The sequence below is a fragment of the Pleurodeles waltl genome, chromosome 3_1 (assembly GCF_031143425.1).
Source record: "Pleurodeles waltl isolate 20211129_DDA chromosome 3_1, aPleWal1.hap1.20221129, whole genome shotgun sequence".
Classification (NCBI taxonomy): domain Eukaryota; kingdom Metazoa; phylum Chordata; class Amphibia; order Caudata; family Salamandridae; genus Pleurodeles; species Pleurodeles waltl.
In genome coordinates this window covers 74,201,815-74,227,264 of record NC_090440.1, presented here as the reverse complement: position 1 = coordinate 74,227,264, position 25,450 = coordinate 74,201,815, and the positions used below count along the sequence as shown (strand labels likewise).

Here is a 25,450-nt window from a genome sequence, read left to right as displayed (position 1 = left end):
TGCTGTGAGAAAGAGTGCTGAAGAAACCCACTGCTTAATATTTGGAAGTAACAGCATTGCCTATGTTATTAAATATCCAGCTATAATGAAACGCAGCAGTTTGATTTCCTAAAAATAGGATGTTGACGAGTGACATAAACAGAGGATTACGTTGTTGGTTTATTGATAGATGTAACAACGCGGGAGGGGAGCGAGGGCCTGTGTGCAAGCAATAAGGCAGGATTGGGATGGGGTGGCTGGTCGCAAGCAATGATGGGAAGGAGGGGATATAGGCCCTCATTCTGACCTTGGCGGTCTTTTCGCGAGACCGCCGAGTTACCACCGCGGTGAAGACCGCCGACCGCGGCGGTATGCCGCTGTGCGCATTCCGACCGCTGGGAGCGTTCCGCCGGGAAACCGCCAGCAGCCACACTGGCGGTCGGCGGAAAAGTGGAGACTGGTCAACCTCCACCGCCACGCCAGCAGAACACCGCCCACAGAATTACGACCCACATATCTGTGTGGCGGTCTTCTGTTGGCGGTGTTCTGTTGGCGGTCACCTCCCCATGGCTCCCGTCGCCTCCCGGAGGACCAACGCACAAGGTAAGTTGACCGTCCGTGAGGGGAGGGGGAGGAGGGGTGTTGTGTGATGTGGGCGTGCATGGGGGTGTGCGTGTGAGTGTGTAGAGGGGGTGTGTGAGTGCGTGTATGCGGGCGGGGGGTGCTGCTGTGTCTATGGGTAATGTGTGCTGTTCGGCAGGTGCGCATGTCTGCATGTATGTGTGCGGGTATGTGTCCCCGTTGTGTATGTGTGTGTAGGGGGTGTGTATATGTGCATGTTGGGGGTGTGTGCATGTCGGGGTGCATGTATGTGCATGTCGGGGTGGGGGTGGGGAGGGGGTTCGTACCACCTCTGGGGGGTGGCAGGGGGGTGGAGGGTGTGGGGGGAGGACTCGGTGGGTAGTGGGGGGTGGGGGAGACCCCTATCAGTGCCAGGGAAGGAATTCCCTGGCCCCGATAGTGCTTACCGCCATGGTTCGCATGGCGGTTCCCGACCGCAAGAAACCGCGGCGGTAGGCAGGGTCATGATACCGTTGGCGGTCTTGGGACGACCGCCGGGCCGGAGTGCGCAAACTCCAGCCCGGCGGTCATGACCGCCGTGGCGGTCGGAGTGGGGAAGTGGCGGGCGATCGCGGCGGTGACCGCCGCGGTCAGAATGCCATTTTTCTGACCGCCGGTCTGTTCGCGGTCCGACCGCCGCCTCTCCGCCGACCGCCAGGGTCAGAATGAGGGCCATAGTCTGCAAACACATGTCCTCCTGCTACAACTGAAATACAAACGTACATCCAGAATGGTGCACTCAGTGGATGTTTACAGGCCATGGATAGGAAACTGTACTTGGTCCGTGCTCCACCCAAGTGGCAAGCACACGAAGAGAAAGTGAAACCGATATGCACTGACCAATGAGAAGCAAAGGAATTAGACTCCCGATTAAGCCAATGAGTAGCAGATAATGAGCAGGTCTAAGCCCTTTTAAAGCTGTTTTAATTGTAATCAAAACTCTCAGCACCTGTATTATCTCAGTCCAGACCTAAAAACAGGTGAGTGCTTGTTTTCTGATGCCTTGAATAGTGGGTGTTGAAAGAAATGTAGCATGCTCAACAGTATTAAATGCAACAGAGCAGTTGATGATTAACAGTATATTTATTCATTTAAGGTATTCACAGAGCGCTCAATCATCCCTCGGGGATTTCCCGGCAATAAACATCATATTCACCAAACTCCATATGTCGCAGAAGCCATTACAGCGGAAACAACCAAGTCTTCAACATCGTCGAGAAAAGTTCACAGATCCAGAGTCAGGTCTAGATTAAGAAGCAGGGTATTCCAATAGGATGCTGCCAAAAAATTGAAAAAGTGGCCACCCATTCTAGATTTCTTAATTGTCCTGCTATGTGCCAGAGCCTGTATCGAGGAGCAGAGAGAACACGCTGGCTTATAGAAGGAGACTCAGTCATGGAAAGCTACTGGGCCAGTGTCATAAAACACTGTGTACGTGTGGCAGAGTAGCTTGAAGATGGCTGTCTTAGGAACTGGAAGCCAGTGAAAAGAATTTAAAAACTGTAACCGAACTCCTGCTAGAGCCAGTCTTGCCACCGCATTTCGAATAGGCCTGGGCAGAGTTCGCCGCAAAAACTCCTCCTTGTCACGCGGAGTTCTGCGAGCGGTGAAGGTTGGGTAAATTGTGCTGTTTGCACAGAGTTTCAGCACTGGAGTTTCTCCCGCGCTGTAAAATCAGAGCAAACTGCATCATGCAGAGAGCCAAAGGGCGCTAACTTCTTTCTGCCACTCGAGCAGATTTTCTACTCGATCGGCAGCTTCCTCAACGTGAGCGGCAGCTTTCACATTGTGAGCATTCGCAGCCTACCACGACCGCTCGCTTTCAGAAATCTCACTTGCGCTAGCCAACTTAGTGATTTCTCTCGCTCATGCTCGCCAACATAACGTTGGCGAGTGCACACAAGAGAAAAAAACTTAGCTCCGCGTCACTTCGCAGAGTTTTTCAGAACTCCATGCAACCTCCGCCGGAAAAGCAGAATTCTTCGCCCACCCCTAATTTTGAATTGACTGAAGGCATGTGAACAAATAATCAGCAATTCCAACATACAACGCATTGCCATAACCTAACGTACTCATAGTCAATGCTTGTAAAACATTCCTCCACCATACTACCAGGATCCACCAAAAATTGTCTGTGAAGGATACTTTAGGAGTTCAAAACAGCTCCCACACACAGCATTTACCTGGTCCTGCATGGAAAGAGAGTCATCAATTAGAAAGCCCAAATTCTTAGCAACCCTCTTTGGTCTTGAAGCAGGGCCTAACAATGATGGCCACTAGCAGTGATTCCAAACTCTGCAAGCCCCGCCAAAGAGTAGAGTTTCAGTTTTGCCTGCATCAGGTTTCAGACAGTGTGCCTGCATCCACCTTGCTACTTCTGAAAGACAGCATACTAGATTCCCTTGTGCTCAGTATGCCGTTCATTGATAGAAATAATACGCTGAGTATCGTCGGCATAAGTAAGGATCTCAAACGCCCAGGCTTTGACAATGTCCACCAAGGGCAACCCATAGACATTGAACAATGTAGGGCTCAGGGAAGACCCCTGAGGAACCAGACAATGTAACAGCCGTGGGCTAGATTTAAAAGGGGGCATCTGTACCGGATGAGAGCTATTGCTCAAGAATGAGCCAAGCCGAGGTAGTAGAGTGAAGGCCAAGGTTGTGCAGCCTCAGCGGCAATAGGCGATGGGACACAGTGTTGAAAGTAGCAGACAGGTCTAGGAGAAGTATGCCACAGGTTTACCCTGATCAATAAAATACCTGATGCTGTCGAATACCTCCAATAGTCTCGATTTAGTACAGTTTTTAGATCAAAACCTGGTTTGAGAGGGACCCAGCAGATTGTTATTCCCCAAATAGTGAGATAGTTGAATGTTAACTAATCGTTCCAACACCTTTGCCACATATTGTTACAGTTAAATAGGGTGATAGTTTGGCAAAATAGAAATATCAGCACCCGAACATCGTTTATTGTTGCAAGCAGAAGTGGTGAAGTTTAAAACGTGCAAAGGGCCTCATTAAGAGTTTGGCGGATGGAAAACTCCATCCGGCAAACTCCCGACAGGGTGGCCGCCGCCTATGCAGTGACCTCCCAGCCAAAGTCATTAAGAGATTCCCGCTAGGTCGGCGGGTGGAAACCTAAGTTTACGCCCGCTGGCCTAGTGGGAAACAGGCTACAGTATTGTCATCGAGCTGGTGGCAATGCTGTAGTCAGCAGGGTGCTCCAGCGCCACCACAATTTTCACTGTCTGCACAGCAGACACTGAACCTCGTGATGGTGCTGGGCAGGGGGGAGCCTGCACTGCTCATGCCAAGTGCATGGGCAGTGCAGGGGCCTACCTGTGGCCCCTGCACCTGTTCTCCGCCAGCCTTTTCATGGGAGTTTTACAGCCATGAAAAAGCTGGTGGACAACAAGGTTGTAATCCGCAGGGCAGCTCTGCTTGCAACGCTGCACTGGTGGATTAGGATCTCTGCCACCTCCCAGGCGGTCAGGCGGTCAGGCGGTCAGGCGGCCAGGCGGCCAGGGTTGTCATGTGGTGGTCAGACTGCTGCATCCACGGTGGTCCAAACCGCCGCCTCGAGTGTGGGGGAGTAAGACCACCACATTGGTAAAGGGGCCAAAGTGTAGTTTAAGTACAGGGAAATTGTGAGATAGTTCATTGGGTTGGATATACAGTGGTATTTATTTGGTTAAAAGACATAGAACATACTATATAATATACACATTACCACACAATTATTAAAGTATTATTTAAATCCACATGCTATGATCATGATATAATTGTGGTACATGGACCCAGTTCACTAGGCAGCATGGGTCGACTTTGGGAGTAGAGAAGATAATTGCAGATTTGAAACATTAAGGGTAAGCACCAGACCTAAGAGAAGGGTTGCAGAGTGAAATCAGATGGGATAGAGAACAGCATAAGAGGGTAAGATTTTGCACATCTACAGGGTCAAAGAGTGTGGTGGCACACAGGAAGGGTTAGCATCAATAAAGTTTAGGGATACGTTCAAATGGGGAAGGTAGATAATTTGGTGATACCAAAGAGGCTAGATGGTGGGGACTATGTTAGCGAACTGGAGTTGACAGAAGGGAGTCTGGGAAGGTTTAATGTCAGTTGGGTTTGAAGTGAAATAGTTTGAAAGTCAGAGAGGAGGGCTGAGTAAGTCAGGAAAGAATAGTGTTGGTTAAAGTAAAAGGGTGTGAGTTTGAGTGTAGTGAGATGATGAGATTTTGACTTTGCTGTGTTTTGTGTGATTGTGGACTGATGGAGGGCTAGCTTGCAAACTACAAGGTGTTTAAGGGATATTTATTTACAAACTTTAAGGAGGAGTGCACACTTTATCGCCTTCATAGAATGGATGGAGGAAGAGAGCAACTAACAAGGATAGAGAGTAGTTCAGGTGAACATATGTTCAGAGCAGTAGAAGTTGGAGGAACTTCTCAGACTATCATTGAATGCAGTGAGGGCAGATGATTTAGGTTCAAGGTTGTTGTGAATGTGGTCCAGGTTTGAGGGTAGAGGTTTGTTGTTTGATGGGCATGTGAGAGTGGGTATCATCATTCCTTTCAGATGTAGCATGGTACAGAGATGGAAAGCTTGATAGAAAGTGGTGTGTGAGTGAAAGATTTACAGATGAGAATAAGAACTAGTGGCTTCATGTGAGTGTGGGCGGGGAGTGAGCAGGTGTTTAGAAGTGAATCAGAAGAAATAAATTAGGTAAAAGAGGTTGTTGAGATAAAGGTTGAATTCTCCTAGAGTGATGATGGAGTTCTTGGAAGACAAATATCCAGATCTTTTCTTTCATATGTGATCTTGGGTTGAAAACCTGACAAAAGATGAGAAAATCGGTAGGGTAGGTGATAAATCAGTGGTTTCGTACCAGTGGTCAGCCAAAATATAGAAATATAGGTTCAAAGAGCAGAAAGAGGCAGGCAGAGAGTGGAACATGAGATGGGCCGTTTTGATCCAATGGTTTAAAATGAGTTGGAATTCCTTGGACAGCAGCTCCATCATTTTGATTAGATCATCTGAGTCATTATTGAGAGGGATAAACTTTAAGTGAATAAGCCCAACCCCCACCCTAAAAGATGCATTCGGATTGGGTTCTTTTGGTCATATTACCTCTGAATGAAATACCATTCAACCTTAGACCCAGAGAGACATAACAGGCAGGGTCTAGCTTGTCAAAATTATGCTACTGATGAAAATGTGATTCCAGTGCTTAATTTCTAAAAAAATAAAATAAAAAAAATAACTGCCAGGGTTCCCAGAAGGCCACTGCAGCTCACACCACACAGTGCCCCTGCCATGCTGCCAATGATAGTAACAACACAGCCACTACCCATAACACTCCTGCAAGTGAGACAATTCAACCTATTTCAGGCCCCAACGCTATAAGAATGGCTTGGGAGCCAGGTAATAGTCATTTTTATGTATATGGAATTAATAATTAACTGTTGTTGTGGTCATCTCTAAATTAGGCAGACAATGCCATCTTGTGGCAGACTGTCACAAGGGCCAGTGTTAACAAATTAGAGCGCCGGAAACCACTGGCTCAAATTAAACACTGTAGTAATTCCCATAACATGATTCAGATTGAAACTTTGGAGGAGAGGGGCATGTGTAGGACCTCCTCTTAGGAATAATAAAACCCACCATGTCACATAGAATTAAGATTTCTGAATAGAATCTCCGATTTGCATCTCCCTTTCATGTTCTCTCGCGTGGTCGTTAGTCGCCAAAAGGAAGGGAATGTTCATGTTTTCACGTCTGGTTGCCATAGTTTTGCACATATGTTTCATGCCACGATCGCCGCAGAGGCGTTTTTCAATTGAGTGCACATTCTGAGAAGCATTCTCAGATTTCCATGGCACGAAGCCTGCGGTGTTTGTGATTTCAAAGCGAGGGGAAACTATTTTTAGACATATCCTTTTTAATCATCACTTTTCATTCTTCCTCCCAATGTTACTCTAGTTTTTTTTCAAGAAGATTCACTACTGCCTCTTCTGCCAAACATAGTGTATATAATTGAGCAAATTTACAGCTTAAAAATCTTTTAACTCAGCACATGCACTCAGTCAGTTTTCCACACAAAGAAGAATTGCAGGAACATTACTGAATATTTACTAGCCACACGATAAAGAGGAGTTGCTCGCGTTGTGAGGATTACTTTCTCTCTCTCTGTCTCTCATTCAATCAGTTTCTCCCACTCACACACCCACTCAGAGACTTACGCACCCACTCACAGCCCCAGTTAGACACTCACGCACCCACTCACAGAACCACTCAGACACTCATGCACCCACTCACAGACCCCCACACACCCTCATGCACTCACTCACAGCCCCAGTCACACCGTTACGCACCCATTCACAGACCCTCTCAGACTCACACACCGACTCACAAACCCACTGACAACCTCAATCACCCACTCACAGACCTGCACAGATACTGATGCACCCACTCTCACAACCAGACAGACACACTCACACTCAGAGTCACCCTCTCCCATAACACAAAAGCACACCCGTAACCTGCCCACTCTTAATAAAAACAAACAATGCTGACTCAAATGCAGAATAATGATCATTCCAACAATACCAGGCAAGAAGAAAGCTGGTCCATCTTAAAGGAGACTGCAGTTTACTGTGTGACTGTCAGTATGGCTTGATTTGTATACCCATTTCTGACTCTAGTTATTCACTGCTATGACATTACAACATTGGCGAGTTGTTTCCTAAAGTTGCTATGTTATAATGGGAAGTGCTCATTTCTCCTGTGTTACCCGCCTCACCTCAGTCAGGAGGGAAGACACAGAGGACTCTGGAGGTGGGTGGCAGAAGGCAAGGTATTTTTTTTATATATATTTGGGGCGAGGGAGGGAATCAATAGAGAGAGTGACTGTGGATGGAATAGCAGGACTCCATTTTTTGGGATGGGTAGATTGGGGTAAATGAGGCAGAGCGCGGTGAGGGACGGTGGCAGGAGTCTGCATTTCTTTTATATTCTTGAAGGGTGGGTGATGCTGAGGGCTGTGGGCAGGGAGGCAAGACACCGAGGCCCAGGTTTATGAAAAGTGGGGCTGCACCCAGTGAAGCATCACTTTTCTTGCACCCCTTAGAGCCCCCCTAACGCCACAAATGTGTTCGCCGTATTCAAAATACGACGCACCATGGCAGTAGTCAGGGGGATAATTTTTTACGCTAGTCTGGTGCTTTGCAGGATTAGCATCAAAAATGTTGGCGGTAATCCTGCAAAGCACTCAGAGGCCCGTTGAACACAATGGAAGTCTCTTTTTAACACCTGCACTTAGCAGCCGTTAAAAAAAAAATGCCAATAAAAATGGCGCAAAGGAATTTCATAGATTCCTTTGCACCATTTTTACAGCCCCCTACCACCGGAACGCCCCCTTGCATAAATTATGCCTGGTGCAGGCATAATGTGGCGCACAGAGTTACAAAGTGGGGCAATTCAAGCATTGCGCCACTTTGTAAGTATGGCGCAGTGTTTTTGCCCTTCCAACGCCACATTAGCGTAAAACAATTACGGAAGTATAGCATTGGAATGGCACTGGGCCACCATAAATCTGGGGCCAAGTGTTAAACGGGGTCGGAGGCTGAGGCATGTGTGTTTTGTATGGCTCCTCAATGACTACTCTGGAGGGGTGAAGTGGGCGGTAGTGTGCTATTTTTATTTGGAACACGGGGTGAGGTCATGTTCAGTACGGCGCCCTCATTACCTTGCTGCACTTGCATAGCATTTGAAAGCATGGGCATGTGATTTTGGGGGGGTCATGCGTAATAAATTAGAGATGGGTAAAAAGTGAACAAGGGATGTTTTTCCCCTCTGGGTTAAGTGTAGAGTGCAGTGGTTAAGAACAGAGTGGCATAGAATGCTGTGGCATATAGTGGATTGGCGCAGAATGGAGTAGAGTGGCATAGAGTGCCATGGCATAGAGTGGATTGGTGCACAATGGAGTAGAGTGGCATAGAGTGCCGTGGCATAGAGTGCATTGGCACAGAATGGAGTAGAGTGGCATAGAGTGCCATGACAGAGTGGATTGGCATAGAGTGGATTGGCGCAGAATGGAGTAGAGTGGCATAGAGTGCAGTGGCGAAGAGTCGATAGTTTCAGAGAAGAGTGAAGTGGCTTAGGCAACTCGTGCTTTGCGCTCGTTGTCTATTTTATGTCACTCAGGACCCCTCTGTGAAACTCATCACTGTAACTCCCTGTTGCCCATCGATAATCCTGTATGCTGTTAATGTTATTGCCAGGTAGTATTGCTATAATGGGCCTGTTCGGTATTGGACGCTTGGGATGCCCGCACTTCCATTCAGAACAACACAGACCTATGGCAAGAAAGAGAAGCTCTGCTGCACCAACATTTCTTAGTTTGAGGTTCATTCAGGACAATCTCCACCGAACATTTCTCTGGCAATGCAGGTCTCCTGCCTTGGCCACAGCAGTCAGAGTCATTAAATAGTTTTAAAGTGAAGCTGAAGCCGTGGTTTGTCAATCTATGATGTCAATGTTTGGGTGAGCAAGTAAAAAATTAACTATATAAAACCAGAACCAGAATGAGGGTAGAAGCGTAAACACCCCCACAGGCAGGTGTGAAAATACACCTACCACAAGCCAACGCCTGATGCTTACTCCACAGAAAAAGGGAAAGCGCACTCAATGTCAGTCTGCAAGTTTTAACTGTGACCTCACTCGTTTGTATCATCATCTCCCGAAGCAAAATCTCAGAAGATGGTCATCTTTTATGGTAGGAGTACTTTTAAAATCAGAAACAAAAACGGCGTAATACATTCTTATGACAGCACAAAACTTTCCCAGTGGTTGTTTATTTCCTGTGCTTTTTCAGATGAAGATCCCTGTGGCATTTCAGACATAGAACATTTATTTGACTAAGTTTTTTTTTTAGATATGAACGGTATAATACTGGAACATGCTAAATAGAAACAATATTTGATTGTCTTTCTTGGCATTGATTGCGTCACTGGTTGCAGCTGTGGAGCTCTGGCTTCTATGAGTCATCAGACCTACCCTCCTCCCGAAGGATGCTAACTAGTGCAAACGAGCACTGATTAGCAAATGCTATGTTGTGCCAATGTTACAGGATGCTGTTCCAAAGTTAGCTGAGCATCCACATTCCAGACACCAGTCAAGCTGAGGCGCGGGAACAGGTAGTTGTCCACCCACCACCACCACCCAAAGATTGAATAGATGGCTTCAACAATTTTACACGTTCAACGCTAATTCTGAAGTCAGATTGAATAATGCCCCTTTAGGCTAGGTGAGGTAGGACAAAAAAAGCCACGTGACAAGTTTACCACTCAATATCTTCGAAGCTAACGGAGACACTCTATTGTGATTTGCACAGGATCACACCATAAATAGGGGGTGGGGGAAGGGGGAGGGTGGAATTGGAATTTTGACACTCCTATTTCTACAATTGACAAATTAGCTACTACACCTTTCTAATAAAACATTGGTGTTATCGGTGATATGAGTTCTATATTCTGTGCCGTTTCGCGTTTTTGGGTCAGATGTTGTCTTTTTATACTAATTACTTGCACTCGAATGTGCATAAAATCACACCTCTGGGTATATAAATCCACTGTTCCAGATTTCCACTTCTTGCTGAATAAATAAGTTAATTTCTGGCCCTTTTTTGCACCGTCTTCACACTCAAAGTTCAGTACAAAGATGTGTCCTACAGCATTACCTGGATGCGGTGCCCAGAGCCGTGATCCAGGCCTGGAAGATTCCAACGAAGAAAGTGAAGGGGTTCTTCCGGGTTACGGCGAAATAAATCAATGGCAGGAAAATGGCCCCATGGATGATCAGACCCACGATCACGGTTACCATGTACATCCCCAGTTGCCTAGCAACCACCTCCAGGTCGTTGATCGCGATGATTTTGCCGCAAATGAGGCAGGCAATACCCAGCGGGGAGTACCTGAAAGTCAACAAGAACCAAGCGTTATTAAAAATACATCGATCCGGGAGGCCCGGGGCAAAAATGCAATCACAAAATGGCTGGGGAAATCTTTTTTGCTGTGAATTATTCATAGAGGGCACCATACCACTCTTAGCCTTAATATTCAAGTATATCACATACGTTATACTTGACATCACCAGTCAAGTTATCATCAGAAAAAGAATGATCTAGAACTAGATCAATAACAGTGTGAACTTGTCTATTGCAATAGTCTGATTCTCCAGATTCTTGAACCATTATTAATCAGACTCAAAATCAGGTATGTGGCTGGAAGAACATGGGTGAGCGAATACCTTCCACCAAGCCAATCTGTTCTGATTTGCACAAGGCTAAACTTCACAATTTTACATCAATTTATAGAATGTTGCTGAACAGATGAACCAATGGCTGAAAAATGGCAATGATGTATTTGCATCCTGGGGAAAGTTAGAGAACAGCCCACAATAATTGACCAAAATTCAATTGCAGAGAAAAACTGCAGCTGGTGTAAAAACCCTTCCTCCTGCTCTGAATTCTTTCACTTTTGATACTGGGCCAGAAAGTGCAATACTGACTTTCTGCAAAAACGGAAAAAAGGGAAAAAAAAGGGAGAACTAGAAATATGATCATTAATTTTTTTGACAACCATCTTTACAGGCGTACAATAATAAAACAATACTAAATAAAATACATGCAAGTAAATTGACAAAAGTGCGTAAGAAACATCATTCTAATATACACCCAGGAGGTGAGGAGTCATGTGACATCTCTAGAATAGTCTCTTTCTATATAGTTCAGGTCCCTTTAAGCTGATGTTATGTAACAATATTTTACTTGGATATCTTGAAAATCTGTCATGTATCCAGATCTCCTGGTCCAACACTGGACACCACTGGGTTTAATTACATACAGTTGCTTTGGAACTGTTGCTATCGGAAAGAGAACAAAGTTTAGATGTATTTCATAATGAAACTCAGATCTATAGGGGATCACCTTTGACTAAGACCAGGTGTTTACCCCACAAGTGAATGCTGTGACGAAGAACAGGTACCATCAACTGCAGACATCGCACAAGTCATGTTCGCACCACAGTGTCCACGTCTCGGTGTTCGCCTACCCTGACGACAATTTTTAAGAAGATGCTCCTTGAGAAACATCTGCATCTGGATGCTTAAATTCACAATTCATGCTCAGCGTCTAAGATTCACATCCCTGTGCTCTGTGTTATAACTCATAAGTGGGCCCACTTCCCAGACACTCTCTTCCAACTCTCTTAGCCCTCTTCTGCACTCTCTAAGTCCTCTTCCGCACTCTCTAAGCCCTCTTCTGCACTCTTAGTCCTCTTCCGCAGTATCTAAGCCCTCTTCTGCAGTCTCTCAGTCCTCTTCTGCACTCTCTTAGTCCTCTTCCGCAGTATCTAAGGCCTCTTCTGCAGTCTCTCTCTAAGCCCTCTTCTGCGCACTCGCTAAGCCCTCTTGCACACTCTCTAAGCCCTCTTGCACACTCTCTAAGCCCTCTTGCACACTCTCTAAGCCCTCCTGCACACTCTCTAAGCCCTCTTTTGCAATCTCTTAGTCCTCTTCCGCACTCTCTAAGCCCTCTTCTGCAGTCTCTCTCTAAGCCCTCTTCTGCACTCTCTGAGCCCTCTACATCTATCATCATGTTTATCTCCTAGTGAGTGACTATTGCTACCTACAACTCTACTAGATACTCACTGCTTGTACCCAGCCTGTCTATGTGTCTGTGGAATGATATTGACGACATGTTTGTTGATCACCAATTTCACGTTTTTTGTACTTCACTCCTCAGGAGCGGTCACGGGTGGTGCTCCACCCACCCGTAGCTGCTCCTGTACCCATCAATTTTAAGGAACCATGTGATCTCTGTTGAGGAACTCCACCCAAATTATAGACATTGCTCTTACCTCATACTGCATAAGTCCCTGATAACCTGACTCTGTTATCAAATGTTAATATTTTAAAACTATGTGCCACCCCTATGGCCATCCTGACCACATTCTTCCGGCCTGTTTTCAATTTCTGGTTGTACAGCGGTCTGAAACCCGACTGGGCGGAGTCCATGCTATGTGAAGCACTAAGGCCCAGATTACAAGTGTGTTGGTTAATAATAATTATTGGATTGATCAATTACTCAACCTTCATTGCACCTGTTTAATTAGATGCTGCTCCAGGCCATTTACCTAGAGGAGGAAGAGAAATGGGGCCAAGGTACAGCCTTGACGAACCCCTCATTTGGAATTTATTGACGGGGTACATTCCCTGTTTAATTGTTGCCCTTATTGCAATATTGGTACAGAATGCATATTTTAAAGATGTTTTTGTGGTAAACAGCCTGAGGATTGAGTGTACTTTTCAGATGCAAAATAGTCCCATGTCCATTCCATGCTTGGTGCACTTCCTGGAAGGTGGAATGACACACCAATCACATAGCAGCATGAGGTCAGGGGGCGTTAGTCCTGTATGAGAAGCCAAACTCCACTCTGTATTTTTTAAAGAAATGCTAACAATATGTCTGCTGATAGCTGCACTATCAAACAGATCTAAATTGGATATTGTGGATAAGTTGGGGGACAATAGAGAAGAACTGGGAGTTGGTTAACCCAACCCTTTCACAGCTCTGTTAGCAGGGCCCCAGATTTAGGGGTGCAGCAGCTGCTTCTGCACCCCAACATCTGGGGGAGTTCGAAACTGTAAATGGATGAGGCCCTTAAATCAGTTTTCTTTTCAAACAGCATTAGTTTTTATCCAAATTCAGTTCAGCCAATGGTAGAGATGGAGCGCCCAGAGAACAACTTTTAACAAACTACAAATTCAGTTCAAAGTCATTGCTAGTGATAGAGCACCCAGGGAACAACTTTTAACAAACTACGGCACATTCTTTTGTTTTGTATGTTAAAGTTGACATCATGTGGCTGAGGGAGATGGCATTTAAAACACACTTTTGTCACTCTTTGGTTGAGTCACACGTGGGATGAAAGAAAGATCCAAGCAAATGACACCAATGTAAACTAATAGCTAATTTTTAAAGTTTACAAATAATTATCACAATTAAGCTCATTCAGTCATTTTAATTGTGGAAAGTGGTATCAGTCAAGCTTCAAAGTAGGGTGAGAAAGCAATCCACTGCACATTAATGTAATCCTTGTCTGCATGCATGTCTAAAATTAATATAATTAGCTAATGGTTTCTTTTAAACATCATTTTTTAATAAAATGTGACACAATGTATCCATATATCTAAGAATATTGTGAGCTAAGGCACCGTTGAGCCACATTTTCACGAAAACATGATCTGCTCACCACTTCATCCAACTCCTGCCCTCCCACAAGCACATCCTCCACACAAACATTTTCGCTCCTTCCTTCCAAAGGCTGCATTTGTGATTGGAAGTGACCATCCATGAGTTACAATATCTTTCATTTCACTGCTTTCAGGTCCCCCTTCAAGAAGTAGAGTTCTTGTTATTGACTGTGTGCTGGGCACAGCTTGTTACATGGAGCTTAGCGCCTCGTTTTTGGCTCCTCATGTCTTTTTGTTACTGTTGTCTGCCGTTGATCATTACAGCCACTACATCTTAATGTAGTGGCTGGAAATCTGGGCGACCCTGATATTTGTAGGCTTTGCAGCACTATAAAGCACGTTGAAGTCACCATTTGTGGTGCTAGCAGGAGGTGTGATGCTTAAAGAGTGTGAGCTGTGCTGTTTTAAGACCTCTTGAAGCTGTCCAGTTTTTCAGGCTCCTTTTCAGCACCAAAACCTGTATATTATGTTAATTTCACTGTGCTTTTCCCCTGCTAAATTTACTGGTGAAGGATGTGCCCAAATGAGCGCCCGCCCGGTTCCTTGCTTTCTGTATGCACACAATGCTGTCCTTCTTGCACAAACAGCAAATGGACTCTAATCACTCCTGAAGTCTTTCACCGCCTTCTTGTTGGAGCTAGATTTAAGGGTCAACTTATGAACATCCTTCACAATGGTCAAGGGCCCAAAAAAGACAAAGGGGGTCATTATGACCCTGGCGGTCGGTGTAATAGTGGAGGTATTATCGCCAACAGGCTGGCGCTACATACCTCCACTATTATGACACTGGCGGTTTGGCCAAAGCCAAACCGCCAAGTTAACTCACCGACCGCCATGGCGGTAATGACCGCCGGGCTGGAGACTACAGTCTCCAGCCCGGTGGCCGTCACTAGGCCGCCCATGGTATTTTGACCCTGCCCACCGCCATGGTTTCCGCGGTTTCTGCCACAGAAACCATGGCGGTAGGCACTATCAGTGCCAGGGAATTCCCTCCCTGACACTGATAGGGGTCTCCCCCACTACCTTCCCCAGAGTCCTCCCCCACCCTTCCCCTACGGACCCCCTCCACATATACACACATACACGCACATACATACACACCCATACACATATGCATACACACATTCACCCACGCATACATACATTCATACACAGTCACAGCAACACTCACGAGCATACATTCAGGCACACACGCAATCACCCAACACAACATGCACGTACACACAGACTCACTCATGCACACACGCATTACACATGCATGCACGCATTCACACACACCCCCACACACGCACACAGCACCCCCTACCCCCTCTCATGTCGGAGAATCCAACTTACCTGCTTGCAGGGGGTCCTCTGGCAGGAAACAGGATGCGTTGCTGCTGCCAGCAGCAGTGTCCGCCGGCAAAACACTGCCAGGCCGTATCATGGAACATGATACAGTAGGTGGTGTTTTGCTGGCGTGGCGCTGCTGCTGGCAGCAGCGCCACCTTACCTCCGTCCACCACCATGACCGTAGCCGGAATTCCGTCAGCCTTCTTGCAGAATCCGGCTGCGGTCATAATGCCATGGACGGTCGGTAGCCAAAGGCGACAGTATGTTAGCGGCCGTCGCCGTGGTGGTAGGCGGCATTTGCCGCCAATTTTGTAATGAGGGCCAAAGTCTAGGGTACGCATGGTTGGAGGGGTAAGATCCACAGAGTAGCCACTTTTAACTACCTGGGCATATCTTTTCATAGTTTTTTAAATTGGGCTAATTTACTTACCGTCAGAGCCCAACAATTTCAGGGTATGGTCAAAGCACTTTTTCGATTTGCATCTAGGTTAGCTGCTAAATTAGTCAAATAAAGGCTCTTCATCTACAAAAGCAAATGCATCCCCAGGGGACTGTATGGTGCAGAACAATGGGGCCATGTAAGAATAGAGCCTTTGCAGACTTTAGAAAATAGATTTGTGAACCGTATTTTATACACCCCAAATTCTGTAGTCTCTTATATTGGTCACAGGGAATTGGGCTTAAATCAAATAGCAATCCTGGCCCAACTTGCCCATTACTTTTATCGATTAAAGTCTTGTCCTTGCCAGAAGCTGCCCTGCCTAGGCTAATACTGGAAGACTGCTTAGCATTGGGCAGTATACAGTAGATCAGATTCTGTGCTTGAGATGTATCAAGCATACCTTTGAGCTGCTTGATATTAAAGATTTCTATTTTAACCCCTTAATGATTACCACCTTCTTATAAGGAATGAGGTAAACTCCTTTTCTATGACTGCCTGTCCAAAATACACACTGGTAAAGCCTCAAAAATGCAAACAGTTGTTATTTATTCACACCTGTTAACTTCTACAGATTTGGAACCCTACCCTGTTTTATTTTGCAATCCACAACACAGGTTTTAATTAGCTGAGACTGGGTACTATCCATTTTTATATGTCTTTCCTATTCAGGGTTTTTGGTTCAGGACATTCCCAAAACACCCCTGCGTTAGCACTACCCCACAACCCACGCTGCACTTTAGATTATTCTGTGCACTTTATGAAAGCCATCGAGAAAAGTGAGCATCAGGCAGTACCAGTTGGCAATTATATTTTACAGCAGCTTGGCTCTGTTGCATTATTTACGGCTATATCAGATGTGCATTCAATATTAGGCGTAAATAAATGAATTGACACCTACTGGTGCAATGTTCATGATGATTGTTTTATCTAAATCTTGAGGATTTTATAATGATTTTATGATGTGGCTATTTAATTACTGTCTTTTTATGGTCTAAATTCCTTGACTTGGCATGCTATACCGAAAACGATCCCTTTTTGGCTCTTTCTTTCAACCTTCTACCTTCAGCATAGTTAGACTTTGCACACCTGGCCCCTCCCCCAGGCTGTAGACAGGAAATGGTGACGTACATTCGCCTGCAGAGCTATTGCACCGACATCAATCAGTGTCAAACATCTGTTACCTTGCACATGCATGCCACACCCTGCTACTACTGTTCTTCGAGGTCTTTGTACCACAGTCCTTGACAAGGCATCAAAATATCGGTGGGTTTTGGGAATTACTGCTACAGTGGCATACCTCCATTAGGTTAACAAGTTACTGAGTCGCAAAATGCATTTTCTTAAGTAGGGGTCTATTAAATTGTCCTCTTTCAGTTTCTATTTCTTTCATTGACTTAGGTGTTTAGAATGTACTTTCCTTATAAATGAAACCAGTCCATACGTTTTTCATTATCCATCCGTTTGTCATATTATAGTAGCAAAAAACATTCGAGGAAGCATTGCCATAAAATAATTTATTTCCACTCCAGTTACTAAAGACAAGTGAATAGCAAGGAGAACGCCTCTGGCATGCAGAGACATCTTAAGGGTTTTTGGGGCCCTTGGCCAAACATACTTTGGGGTCCCTTGCAGGAACAACCTTGAATTTATTATCTATTTTCAGCTCATTCAAGCCCTTAGCAACTATGGTCTGGTCATTGCCAACCCTCTTCATTGGCCCCTAAACCTTTAAGTGGACACCAGTCCTGCAGGGAGTCCCATTCAGTGCAACGTTTTTGAACATTTATGAGATTAAGGAGACCTGGGAACCCCTTTTCATATCGTGCAGCAGGGGCACCATCTTTGCATTATGGCACTGTCTCAGACTGTCCTGTATGCTTAATGGTGGGGTCCCTAGAAAAGTGATGGCCCTTGGCCACAGCCCATTTTGGTCATGCCTTAATACGTCCCTGCTTGAATGTTCACAAATGCTGGTGATCCCCAGATGTCGCTAAACCGATGCAGATTTGGTGAATATGTTTTGGAATTGTCCAGACCTTGAACCTTACTGGGAGGTGGTATTGGACCTGGTAAAAGGGATTACAGAGAAAAAAAATAATTATACCCTTGAGGGCGTCATGCTAGGCTTATACAAGTAGTTAAAACAAGTTAGAAAACAGATTTTCTGATTTGGCATCTCTTTCAGCCAAGGGGCCTAAAGCCATGTCTTGGATGACAACCCAGGCTCCTCCACTCAGATGTATGAGAGAATTGTTAAAATGGATGGAGAAGGAAATACTTTGACTGCAATCCACAGACAGACTAGGGGGCAAGAAATATTACCAGATAGGATGAAGTGGTAATTTAGCTGAAAGCAAAGACAGATGATAGTCCACCATGAGAGAATTAGTGATAGAAAAAGAAGGAATAATTGAGGTACCAGGGAGGAGGGTGTGGAGCTGGTGGTATGTGGGCAGGCACCTGGGTGAGCCTTCCTGACATTGTCACTGTGTTACTGGAGTCCTTGAGACTAGAGGAGTGAAATTATACTTAATTCCACTGTCAATGAGATATTTGTGTTTGTGATTAACGCCCTGCTCTAATTAAGGTGGTAATTCTTCTTATCTGCAACAACATTGTTTATGTGAAGAATACAGCCATGCATTGCAGAAGCTGCCTATTTTGCAATATAGTAAAATGCAAATAAAACGATAAAAAAAGAAAATAAGCATTAGCATTTGAAATGCATTTTGGTGTGAACCTGGGATGAGTACCTTGTAAGGAACTAAACAGCAGCATAAAATGCTCATGTTCTGATTGGCTTGTGGCACATTATGACGTCAGAGGCTTCCGTTTGAGACAGCAGGCACGTATTGCCTATCAATGCCCTCTTTCTAAGTGAATTGAGTGGGTGGTAGATCATCAACATTCCACTGAATGTCCTACTTTCCAATGTATTTGTCTTGTCCACCCAACATCTTGGTGCTGGAGGTGTTATTTCTGGGACTAAAGGGAGATAATTAGTCACTTACTAAATACGGTGCTGAGGAGGAGGGTGGCCCTGCTGTTTGAGCTCATGCGTTGCAGCTCAGTGGGTTCCTGTTCATTCTTCAGCCACCCACATACAATAAAGCCTATTCATCAAACGACAAAGACCGACTGAGGTCACTGTCGCTTCCTATTTGGGCCTGGCTGGGATCCATGAGCAGTTATGGAAAGATTCCACTCCAGCAGTGTTCTTTGTTCCACCTGAGAGACCTTTCACAGAGACATTGTTCTCAAGATCGGAGGCGCTTGTGAAAGACACAAGTGTTCACTTTGGATCCAATAGAATGGCATTGGTCCGAAGCCAGGCGGATAACACAAAGTTTACCCATGGAAACTTGACACTATAGTGAGGAAACTGGGGGCCCCAGGCCTCTCACTGGATGGACACAGAGGAGAGTGATTCATGGGGCATCCTGGAATGGATCTAAATTGCTGCCTCTACACCTTGGGACCAGCCACGTAAAACATTTGCCTCAGTGGAACATACAAGGTGCACAGAGCATCACCAGTGACTATGAGGAATGTATTATCGTGTAGTTGCATTTTTATAGCACTTCTTACTACTAACGAGGCTGCAAGGCACATTTCAGGGGACGACTTGCACACTGCTCTATAGGCTTCACTTGATTGGAATAGTGTAGGTAGGTAGTGTGGTGCATGTCAAAAGTGTTTCGGTGTGGTGCGTGAAGACCGGAGTTGTGCTCTTATCGTGACGCAGTGGTATTGTGCCTGCACCTAAGCGTAAAGTAGAGGGAAGCGACACCTTTGCATATGCTGATACCCGCCATCTTTGTGTGGGAGACAGATTCAAGTTTGTGGGTTGGAAACAGTCTGGATCATCCATTGACAATAGCCAGGGTAGGAGGCCCCACTGATGCACGTCACTAGACATCTTCTTGAAGGGCAGACAGTCAGCAGTGGTGCTACCATAGAGACAGGTTCTAGTCTTTGTATCTATGAACTTCCACTGCGGCAGGATGGTCCACCAACATCAATATTTAGACTATGCCAGGTAACACTTGATACCAGGCTAAAGCAGCTTCTTACACTGGCACTAGTGGAGGGCCCCGGGGAAATCTTTCCACATGTCCTTCTGTCCAGTGCTCGTTTGCCTTTGACAAGTGGGTCATGGTCATGGCCAGAGTCAGAAGAACATTCATAGACTGAGCAAAGATGAGCAGACACAACAAAAATTGAGATTATTCTTTAACTATTTATCATCAAAAGGTGTGTCTGTTAGCTGGAGAAAGCACAGTCTGCATGGATTAACACACAAGAAAGGGGGATGTAAATGGGAAATTTTCTGTTATTTCTGTGATGGACCTAGACAACAAGGAGCGCTAAATAGTCCATGAGGCAGTGGCGGTACCAGGTTACTGTCAACTGTTCCCAATAACCATTTTACGCTTGTTTCTAAACAGAGTCAATTGAATAAGCTTTTCTTCTGTAATCTCCACAAAAGCTGCTGAGAAATAATAAAAATGCCATCCTGGCCAAGTTGCAACATAAGTGCTATCTGAAAGGGCGCATGGCTTTCGAAGCGACCTCACAGGGAGCATTGGACATATTCTAGCTGTGTTTCTAAACTTGCAGAGGGAGGAAGCTAGCCAGGTGATCTTATGGACCTACAGACATCCACCAAGACTGGAGAGACTTGAAACCAAATCAGGAGGTAGTATAATACTGGTGTTCGGTCCAAGGAGTAGTGGAACTGAACTGTGCGGTGATGTAGAAAAAAGCAGTGATGATGGATGAAAAGCACCTGGTGTTCTTTCTGGATCTGTCTCCATCCACCTTGTAAAAAGAGCTGCTGAGCATCAAGCAAGAGTTGGTGGCTCAAGGGTGGCAGCCAACAGTGAGCTATTTGGTGAGCTTGAAGGTGGAGCATCGAGGGAAAATATTCCTATTTTAACATGTAGACTTGGTGATAGCCTTCGTTGCAGATCATGGAAGGAGATCTAGGTTGAATTTAAGGTTTTTTTCTACGGTGTGCCTGCAGTGTACTGAGAGAACCGAGCATCTGGCCACCTTGCAGTGCCTGCGGGTCTGGAGATTGTCTCTGTTGGGGTGATAGGGAGAGGCCTGCTTTTATTTGATAACTTGTTATGGTTACTTGGTTGTCAGTCTCACTTCCTTTTCCCCCTATGACTTTTTTTGAGCTGCTGAGATAGTGGAACATTGGGGAAGAGAATTTGTCCTTGTTTGGTTCTGGGTGTCCTCTAGGCCCATCGAAAGAGATCCATGAGAGGTATTAATCTACTGTGGTGTTTGTGATTATTTTTCAAAGTTTCCACATGTGTTTATTTTGCTAATAAACAGTTTTAAATATAAAGGAGACCCTCTCCTGCAAACGGCATGGATGGTGCAGTAAATACTTTTACGCATAATTAACTTCTGAGAACCAGATAAAAACAGTAGGGTCTCCCTTTCAATTCAAGGTAGAAATTAGGAGGTCTATTGTGCTGTTTCGAACTGAGCTGTCTTGTTTGATATTTATCTTAGGGGTAGAGTTAGCAATTATCTATGTACTTAAGTGGCATTAGACGAGGAGGTCTGAACTGCACCGTTCCACAAATTCACAACATCGACCAGACTCTGTAAACCTCTGCCCACAAATTGGTTGTTTCTTCCTTAGGGCGGGAGAAAGAGGTGTGCAGATGGGTATTACTACTGCTTACGTATTTACTTATTAATAGTATCGATATATCACAGACCCAGCCATATGGGCCATGAGCACTTTACAGAAACCCAGATGACAGTACAATGAACAAAGAAGGACAATTAATGGGGAGAAACATGGTTAGCATGGTATTAGAGAGAAACAGAGACTGCCCTGCATAAAATAATTCTAGATAGGTAATGCCTTGGTTAGTTTTCAGGTTCCTTCTGAAGTAGAGAAGGTTGTCATTGGTCCTCAGGTCTTTAGGTAGGTTGTTTCTGAGCTATTGGGGCAAGTCTTGCATTTTTTCACTTTCAGAATTACCAGAGACTTATGTGCGTGGTTCCCTCTGAAGACTTTGAGTTTTATATTTAGGTAGGTTGGCACCCTCCGATGACCTTGAGTTTTATATTTAGGTAGGTTGGCACCCTCCGATGACCTTGAGTTTTATATTTAGGTAGGTCAGCACCCTTCCTAGACCTTGAGTTTTATATTTAGGTAGGTCGGCACCCTCAGAAGACCTTGAGTTTTATATTTAGGTAGGTCAGCACCCTTCATAGACCTTGAGTTTTATATTTAGGTAGGTCAGCACCCTTCATAGACCTTGAGTTTTATATTTAGGTAGGTTGGCACCCTCCGAAAAGCTGGAGTTTTATATTTAGGTAGGTTAGCACCCTCCGAAGACCTTGAGTTTCAAATTCAGATAAGTCGGCAGACGGTTAATAAGTAGCACTATGTCGCAGTAATCAAACACATATGACTTAACATGGAAATGAGCCCAAAAATCTCTATCAGCCATCAATATTCTCTAATCCATCTAGCAAGCTGTCACCAGCAAGTATCAGCCACCAAAATGCCCCAGGTTTTACAAACAAACACTCTTTCGGTGGCAGCACACCATCACCAAACCAACCTGGTGAAACAACATTGGGTGCACACCAATATTTTTCACTTTTTAAAGGTATTTTTACCAGGGCAACTTCTACGTGTATGATTCTGACTAAGCTCTACCAGATCTCTGAGCACTTCTGATTCTATATCTCTGGTCTCTTGAGATCCTAGTTTGTAGTTGACACTATTGGATCCACACATTACTACACAAGCTTCTGTACTCGAAGTGAATTGCGTGCCTATGGAGTTCAACTTACCTTAGAAGTTTCATAGCCTGAGTAGTTTATTGCTGTTTCCACTGGTGCAGAAATATGACTGCCCAGGTGATTCCCCTACTACCTTGATTTCTCCTTCCAACCAGTTTGTCTCTTTGTTGAAGCTATTCTCTATCATAGGAATGTTAGAATATATAAATTAAAAATAAGTCAAAATCTAACTGCTATGTGACAAAGGGTGGCTAAGCACTGCCATGGGTGCTCCAATAATGATATGGGAGAGGACTTGCCACAACATTTGAAAGTGCCCACCCCTTGCATCACCCATGCCACACTCCTCTGGGCGGTGAACATTATTAATTCCTTACCACATGATCATGGTGACCAGCTTCATGACGATCTCATTCAGGATGTTGAAGAAGTCGACCATGAGCCTTGCCTGCTCACCCATCTTGCCCATGGAGATGCCAAACGCGATGAAGAAGCCAATCAGACCTGCAGGTGGGTTACAGCATCATACAGACGTCAAAGTGATGCTAAAGTTATGAGAAGTACACAGCACCTATAGGCAACCTCAATGTGGTGGAATATTTGACAGTGAATTATCGGGATATTTTACAACTCTGGGTTCTTCTGAGTGACATCAAATAGATGTGAGCGAAGCTCAAGCTGTCTATGATGTCACTCAGAACACAGAGGCGAAAAACACCCTGTAATTCACTTGTTAATCAAGTACAATTTTATCTTATGTCCGGCCCCAAAATCATCTGCCCCCTGCTCCCAACTGCTACTCAGGGGCAGACGAGTGATGGGGGAGCAGTTCATAGTATCTCCACTCCTAACCAACCCAAATGTGAAAAAATACTTTACCTGCCACCCTTAACCAACCTGAGAACACTCCAGCCTGAACTCCCAGGTCCTACCCAAACCAGAACACAAGCAACCTAGCACTGGTTAACCCTAGTTAGGGCTCACCAGCTAAGTAAATTTTGGTTCCAGTGGCACAGTGAGCCCTGGACCCACACCTGGGCACACCTGGTGCACCCAGGGTGTCAAATGCAAAAACAAGAAGGTGATGATTGGAATTCTTTAAATTAATCTCAGCGACTGGCAATTGCTCAGGGCCGCATCCCAACCCATCCTTATTCACCCACCATCTGTTAAAGAGAAGCAGCGTTGAGCTGACGGATGCTGCGACAGCCCTGTCATCCTGGCCTAGAAGGCCTTATGATGGAAATTGCAATTTAAATTTCACTCATGTATACAACAGAGGGCAGTGAGTCACGGGTATGATGCAGCAAAATGCCATGGATAGCAGAGGTGTGTTCACACACCCAGTGGCTTAACAAAACTTGAGGGGTGCCCCTGCAAAGTACATGAGGGGGTCCCCTCTAAACTCACTCAGGAGCTCTCATGCCAGGGTGCTGAGCTGAGGGGGCCCCCTGGAACTTGGGGGCCTCACGCACCGCAGGGGCTGCGGGGGCCTTTGTTATGCACTGCACACACCCTTTTGCCCATGATAACATCAGAGCCCTGACCCATGGTCCCACCCTTTACCTACAACAGCCTCCCATCTGCTGAAGAGCAGCAAAGGGGATGAGTAAACACTACATACATTAAGTACAACTTTTGAAGCCTTGTTTACTTCCTAGTCACAATGCTGCCTTGTGACCCAAGTGTGCCAAGGACCATGCCATGATTGCCAAAGGCCAAACCAACGGGCAGCCATTGTGTTGCCTCTTATTAAAGCCTTAGAGGCATCTCAAATCAAGAACTCCTGTTGACAAATATGCTTCCATATAAAAGAAAAAAAAAATGGAGGTGAATCCTACAGATCACCTTGCAAATTATGTTACGCAATTCTGTTGCTTTTAATACATTTCCACTTTTATTTGTGGGAGCACAATTAGATGTGAGCACCACTATTCTTGTAAATTAGGGCACATTTTTCTTCAGGATACTTTTCGCAAAGTGTGTATGCCAGTGCTTATCCGCTTTTTTATTTGTCTAGGCCAGGGAGTGTTAGTAATCTAGGATCACACACAGAGACTGGGTATCAACGCACTTTAGATGACAACAATCATCTTATTCCAGGTTCCCAGACTCTTTTGTGCACCAACATAGAGACATAACAATCAAATATGCATTCCTAATAGGAAATGTCCATGTCTTCCCTCCAAGAATAGAAATACCTAGGCCCTGAATTATACATATTGAAGCAAACCTGCTTTAGTGCCTGGGTTAGATGTACAACCCCCATGGACATGACTCCTTTCTAAGTAAGGACAGGAGTCATGCTCCCACAGCCTAATAGCCATGCCCAGGGGACTTAGGTCTCCTGGGCATGGCCATTGGGCACAGTGCCATGCAGGGGGTCCAAGTTAGGGCCCCCAAGAGGGAATAAAAAAAAAATGAAAACTTACTGGGACTTACCTGGGATGGGTCCCCCATCCTGTGGTGTCCCTCTGGTGTGGGTGGGGGTGTCCCTGGGGCCAGGGGAGAGCTGTGTGGCCTCGTTCCATGGTCTCTTAGAATTTTCAGCTGCCAATTGCAGTTTTGACAATGGAAAATATGTGCCTATGGTGCCTTTTCACTACTGTAAAATAGGGCTTAAGGTGAGAAGAGGAATCTATATGGAGACTTACACTCAAAAATGCAAGACACACTCACAGGCCAGTAGGTTTGTGTGGATTTGGAAGCATTTTGCATTTAGGGGCATATTTATACTTGTTTTGCCCTGAATTTGCGTAAAAAAGTATTTACGCAAATTCGGTGCAAAACTAACTCCATATTTATACTTTGGCGCTAGATCTGTCTAGCACCAAAGTTTTGGAGTCAAAGCCATTTTTGGGACGTGGAAACCTATTTTGCGTCCATGTGCAAAAAATGACTGTATGGCCTTAGCGCCATATTTATCCCCTGTGCTAAAATGGCGAAGAGGGGGAGGAGGGGTCAATTAATGGTGCAA

General features: G+C 45.2%; 1 protein-coding gene across 2 annotated transcripts in view; it reads right to left on the bottom strand.

The window, feature by feature from the left end:
- Positions 1 to 25,450, bottom strand: part of SLC1A2 (solute carrier family 1 member 2) — a 266,017-nt gene that overhangs the window by 37,417 nt on the left and 203,150 nt on the right. For both annotated transcript variants that reach the window (XM_069221837.1, XM_069221836.1), the window contains 2 exons: positions 22,851 to 22,977; positions 10,342 to 10,575 (listed from right to left, as the gene is read on the bottom strand). In XM_069221837.1, the coding sequence (XP_069077938.1) occupies positions 10,342 to 10,575; positions 22,851 to 22,977 (361 nt within the window). The remainder of the gene's footprint in view (positions 1 to 10,341; positions 10,576 to 22,850; positions 22,978 to 25,450) is intronic.